Source organism: Acinonyx jubatus, chromosome A1, assembly GCF_027475565.1.
Source record: "Acinonyx jubatus isolate Ajub_Pintada_27869175 chromosome A1, VMU_Ajub_asm_v1.0, whole genome shotgun sequence".
NCBI classification, from domain to species: domain Eukaryota; kingdom Metazoa; phylum Chordata; class Mammalia; order Carnivora; family Felidae; genus Acinonyx; species Acinonyx jubatus.
In genome coordinates, this window is record NC_069380.1 from 99,824,416 (window position 1) to 99,830,415 (window position 6,000).

Sequence of the window (6,000 nt, forward strand, 5' to 3'; positions counted from 1 at the left end):
TACTTTTTCATTGCTTTGCTTTAATTTGCTGTGGGTCATCTCTTCCACATTTTTACTTCCTGTAGTCTTACGGGGTTTTCTCATTTTATTCTTTTCAATTTCTGGCCTATTTCCAACACTTAAATCTGCTTTTGATTGTTTTTTTTTTTTTAAGTAGGGAAACTTACAATGTAAATATGATACCAGCCTTTTCCTATTAAATCTGTCTTCATAAAACTCTGTTAGAAACTTATTACAAGCTAGATTTAAAACCCAAATGGCTAGTGAAATAAATGCATCTTGTATGTAGTTTCTGTTTATTTATTCAGAGCTCTTCTAGTCACAGGGACTTGTTTTTGTTTTCAAGGAAGTGAACACAGAAATTTCTCTTATATTGGCATCTTTATTTGCATTATCTTAGCATATGAAAATGGCGTTTAAAATACTTTTTATTGTTTTCAGTATTACAGCACTTCAAGTATAATGAAAGTAATTCAGTGGTAACTCCCTCGCTTAATAGCATTATGTCGTTCACTTATAGGGTGTGTTTGACCATCGGATGAAGTGCTGGCAGAAATGGGAAGATGCCCAAATTACTTTGCTCAAAAAACGTGAAACTGAGGCAAAAATGATGGTGGCCAACAAACCAGATAAAATACAGCAAGCTAAAAATGAAATAAGAGAGGTGATTAATATAAAATGCTTTACTTATCACTTTACTCAAATTTTCCGTGAGTCATTCATATATGCATAATTTTTCATAAATTTTTTTCTGAGCCATTCAACACTAGCCATTTCTCCATAATTTTATGAACTGTGTTAGAATTACTTTAATGTTTTGATCATCGTCAAATATCTCCAGAGCCCTTTCTTACTGCCACACGATTATTATGGAATGGATAAAGAAGCGCACAAGGAAAAGATTTAAATTAACCTCTAATTAGTAATTACACATTTCTTTTGAGATGGTTCATTTAATTTCAGATAATTACTTATTTTATGTTTTAGAGCATAGACTTGCCCCATATTTAGCTTTCCAAGCAACATTATCCCCCATATATATGTACAATATATGGTATTTTAGTAAATTTGTATAAGTTTATTATAATTTATACACTTCTTTTGCCATGCTTCAATAAGGAAATTGAAGAGGTAGGACAACCTTTATATTACTAAAAGTAAATGTACCTGCTCTTTGAAGAGTATGTACCACTGTTTTGGTTACATAGTGGGAAAATACCATTTCATTGCTTAAGTCTTCAGTTATTTTATTTTAGCTGTTCCATTGGTCACTGGTCACATGTTTTGTTGTTTCTGTACTGAATTTAATGTTGACGAGCAAGGTCTTCAGTAGACCATAATTCCACGCTTTTTTTTTAAGCCGAACATTTTAGTATTAAAAAATGTTTTTTAAATGTTTGTCGTACACTTTTCTTAATTTAAAGTATTTCCATGGGCATATAAATTGTGATGAACGTGTATTCTTGAACTTGGCAGAATATTTTTGATATAATATGGAATTATTAATGATATCAAAAAGAACACTGCTAAATTATTTCATAGTGAATTTTATACTCAATGTTTTCATCTTTCTTAGTCGTATAATTAAGCTGTGGAGATTGTAATTGATTAAGTACCGAAATATCCTCATCATGGGGTGCCTGGGTGGCTCAGGCGGTTGAGCGTCCAACTTCGGCTCAGGTCACCATATCGTGATTGATGAGTTCGAGCCCCGCGTCGGGCTCTGTGTTGACAGCTAGGAGCCTGGAGCCTGCTTCAGGTTCTGTGTCTCCCTCTCTCTCTGCCTCTCCCCTGCTCATGCTCTGTCTCTCTCTGTCTCAAAAATAAATATAAACATTAAAAAAATTTTTTTTAATATCGTCGTCTTGAGTAAATGTGACAGTGAAATATTAATGAAAATTAACCTCCTAGGCGTTTCTGCTGCTTAGAAGTTAGATGAAAGTTTGAATAATCCTGAATTGGGTTTTGCCAGTAGTGAGCTTCCTCAGGGTCTACAGACCTTACATTAAATGAGCTAGTTCTATAATATTTTCCTGACAAGAGTTATAAATTTGTGCTTTTTTGTTTGTTTTTATTAGTGGGAGGCAAAGGTACAACAAGGAGAAAGAGATTTTGAACAGATTTCTAAAACAATTCGAAAAGAAGTGGGAAGATTTGAGGCAAGTATAATAATTTTACACTTGTCCCAACAACGTGGTCTTTTTTTTTTTTTTTTTCTGTGATTTTGTAGTAAAATCGAATTTAGTTTTGTACTAATGGAGTTTTTCTTCATGTACTACAGAAAGAACGAGTGAAAGATTTTAAAACTGTTATTATCAAGTACTTAGAATCATTAGTACAAACACAACAACAGGTAAGCTTGTTTTCTTTATGACTTATTTTATAACTTATAAATTCTCCTAGGACTTTGGTATACTTCTTCATTTTAAACACATCAGTGAAAGGAGCTTTTATACTTACGGAAAATAAGAAATGGGGTAGAGAAAACTGATGACCACAGAGGAAATAATTACTGGTAGTTAAACTGGAAAGTCTCAGGTCCTTTTTGCCTCTGCTCTTGAACACCAGGCAAGATGCTTTTTTCCCACCGTTAGGTGATGAGAAACTTGCTAGACAGTCTTTTCCCTTTTCTTGTCTTCCTAGTTTTAGTTCCCTAGTGACCACAGTGGTTTGAGTAAATTCTTACAGTGAGTTCTCTTCCATAACAGAACTTAAATGAAAAACTAGCTTATTTAAGGTTAGCAGGCAGGGGTGGGGGTTGTGCTGTTTTGGTCTTTGTTTTATTTTGTGTGTGGTTTGTGATGATTGTATGCCACAAAATTTGTCTCCTTAACGAGAGAACAGAGAAGACCGTGGCTTTTAATTAAAGTCTCTAATAAGAAAATAGTACAGGTTTTTTTTTTCTGTTTGCTCTATTACAAGTTTGAGTAATCAAATTGTATGTAATGTTTTGAATAAAAGGATGTCTTCTTTCTCCAGTTTTAAAATATGTGGATAGAAACTTGATTATGTAATATAAAATAGATTAGTTTTTGATTAAGCAATGACATTATATGTTCAGATTACATTTAGTCTTTAAATACTTAGTTCACCAGGTTAGATTTTTTAAAAGAACAATTTACATGAACTTGTTTTTAAAGGAGTTGTTTTAAACATAACTTCGGTTTATACTTTGGTTAATTCTATGGACTATTGAAGAAACACTGGCAGCTGATGCCTTCCAGTTTCAAGAGAGACTGCATGTGTCCCTTTCTTTCCTGCCTAGTGTTTTCTTTTCTTGCTCCTTTTTTTTTCATTGTTTTTGGCTACCAATAACATAAAATGTGAATACCCTCTGATTAGGATGTTATCCCTTCATATTGGGACAGTTCATTGCAGTTTTATTATTTAAGGTAGTCTCATTTAATTTACAGTAACAATCTGTTTTTATATACAATTCCACATAAGCCAAAAAAATCTGAAGTTGTAAGGTATTTTAAAAACCATATTGTTTACATCAAAAACTGAAATTAGCCAGTGGGAATTAACATTTAAAATAATTTACACATGAAATATGTTGACAGACTTCAGTTAGGGACATTTAAATGATCCCATTTGGAAGCAGGCTATAGTAGGGGCTCCTGGGTGGCTCAGCTGGTTAAGCACCCACCTTCAGCTCACAGTTTGTGAGTTTGAGCCCCGGGTCGGGCTCTGTGCTGACAGCTCAGAGCCTGGAGCCTGCTTTGGATTCTGTGTCTCCCTCTCTATTTCTCCCCGACTTGTGCTGTCTCTCAAAAAATAAACGTTAAAAAAAAAGTTAGAACCAGACTTTAATAAATGTTAGTCATTGTTAGCTACTTACATATACATTTTTAAATGCGGTACGGAATATGTGCATATAAATGACAAAAAGGTAATTAGAATATCTTTGGTTATGATCCACAGCTGATAAAATACTGGGAGGCATTCCTGCCTGAAGCCAAAGCCATTGCCTAGTGAGAAGATTTCTGTTACGAAGATCTTGGATGTTTGTTCCGGTTACGCTGAATTCCACAGTGAAATCATTTAAAACCATCTAAATAAACCACTCTATATTTTATGAATTACATGTGGTTTTTTATATATATAAATATATATATATATACATATATATATATATATATACACACACATATATACTCTGCCATTTTATTACAAGCTGCATGTCCCGACCCTCCTTGACTTAAGTGGACTGTGGCATGACATTCTGCAGTACTTTGCTGAATTGAACACTGTTGTGTCTTAAATACTTGCACTAAACAGTGCACTGCAAGGCCAGACAATTTTACATATTTTTTTCTTTACAATACATTCTGTAGCGTGTTTGCCCTCGTTATGAAGTGAATTATCAACGTGTTGATTAATGTTCACTTATACATTCCTGTACAGAAATTATGATTTTGTGATTACAGTAATAAAATGCTATTCCTTGTGAAGTATTAGTAACAAATTATTTGGGTATATAAACATATTAGAGATCTTTTGAAAGCATTTTTAATGGGAAGAAATTTTTGCTTCTAGATATGCCTAGGTGATATGATTCATTAATTTTTTTTTAGTTGACAGAAAAGGCTGAACTCTTGTTAGAAATGACTAAATGAAGGTTAAGTTTTCTTCTGAAATCATCATAAACCAAAGAACATTTATCTTTTGATTCTACTCTGGAGAATGTTCTTGTCTTTAGTAAAGCAGAGAATGAATAATTGCTTTCTTGTTTTACTCCATCCCTATTACCAATGTCCAATTTAGGAATTAGGAAAAAAATGTATTTATGTGCTTCTATTACAAGTCCTATGATTTCACTCATCTTCAAAGTCCTAGACTTTGTGTCTTAGTTAACTGACTCCTTGCCTTTTCTTTGTTTTTCGTTTGAAACTAATGGTAAGGTCATCTGTGCTCGTAACGGACAAAGAATGGCACCACGCTAAAATCCCCTACGATCTGGTGAATAACCGTGAATAACATAAAGCAGATTTGAAGTAAAATGAAATTTGTCTTTGTCAACCTTCTTACCTATTCTGTATCCTCTTGAGATGGCTGTTACATGCTCCTTGAGGCTGTCGAAAGTTCAAGTTATGACTGGCATCAGAGTTGTTTTCATTTTTTAACGTGTTCTTAAAGATACCCCTCTTCTTAAGCTTACCACGTGCATCTCCCAGAGGAGACAGATGTGGTACGTGTAACTGAGTCCTCTCTGGCAGTTTACTGGATACAGTTAATAGCTCAGAGTGTTCTCAGGATGTGTTTGCTTCCAGCTGTTTTAGCTGAAGTTTTAAGCCTACTGTAGGCATTACTGATTTTTATACTCCTAGAACTCAGAGGAGTACTTGATTCTTAATAGGTTAATAGGAAAGACTTGATCAATCGAACAGGAAAAAGAGGTCCTGGAAGATGCAAAAATAAGACACTCTCTTAAGGAGAAACTAACGCAGAAATAGGACTTCTACTGTTGCTTCTGTTGGAGATAACTTAGAAACTTGTGCAAAATGAGCAGTTCGTAGTAGAGTGTATGAGATGCCGTCTTCTGGTCCCATTAACCCTGAGCAAAATCTCGCCTTACTGGGAATAGTTTGGCTACAGTCATGTCTTGTTACTATGTCCATAGTCATATTACTTGCAGAGACACAGTTGACATTCAGGGTAATAACTCGGTGAGATCACCCATTCCACTGGGGTACGCTCATTAGAGTATTCAGCACCTCTCAAAAGTAATAATTATTCTCAGTCTTATTCAAGCTGAAGAGAGTAACAGACCTAGTTCCCGTTCCAGATTTCATTCCCCTCAATGGTCTTTACTAAAAGAGAAAGAGTCTTTTGGAAATTTCAAGTAAATTATATGAGCCTCTGGTAGCTACCAGCCTTTCTAATATCTTTACCACCGAGCCCACCTCCACCTATAATCTTTGCGCCTCCTATTCATACTACTGAAATAATTTCACTCCAAAGAAATAGAATAGGAACATTAATAGTGCTAATAATGTT

The 6,000-nt window shown here is 34.4% G+C and overlaps 1 protein-coding gene across 2 annotated transcripts in view; it reads left to right on the forward strand.

Moving 5' to 3' along the window:
- Positions 1-4,082, forward strand: part of SNX2 (sorting nexin 2) — a 55,329-nt gene extending 51,247 nt beyond the window's left edge. For both annotated transcript variants that reach the window (XM_053220278.1, XM_053220280.1), the window contains 4 exons: positions 521-664; positions 2,079-2,163; positions 2,286-2,353; positions 3,925-4,082. In XM_053220278.1, coding sequence (XP_053076253.1) covers positions 521-664; positions 2,079-2,163; positions 2,286-2,353; positions 3,925-3,975 — 348 coding nt within the window. In that variant the 3' untranslated portion in view covers positions 3,976-4,082. The remainder of the gene's footprint in view (positions 1-520; positions 665-2,078; positions 2,164-2,285; positions 2,354-3,924) is intronic.
- Positions 4,083-6,000: the final 1,918 nt, after the last annotated feature.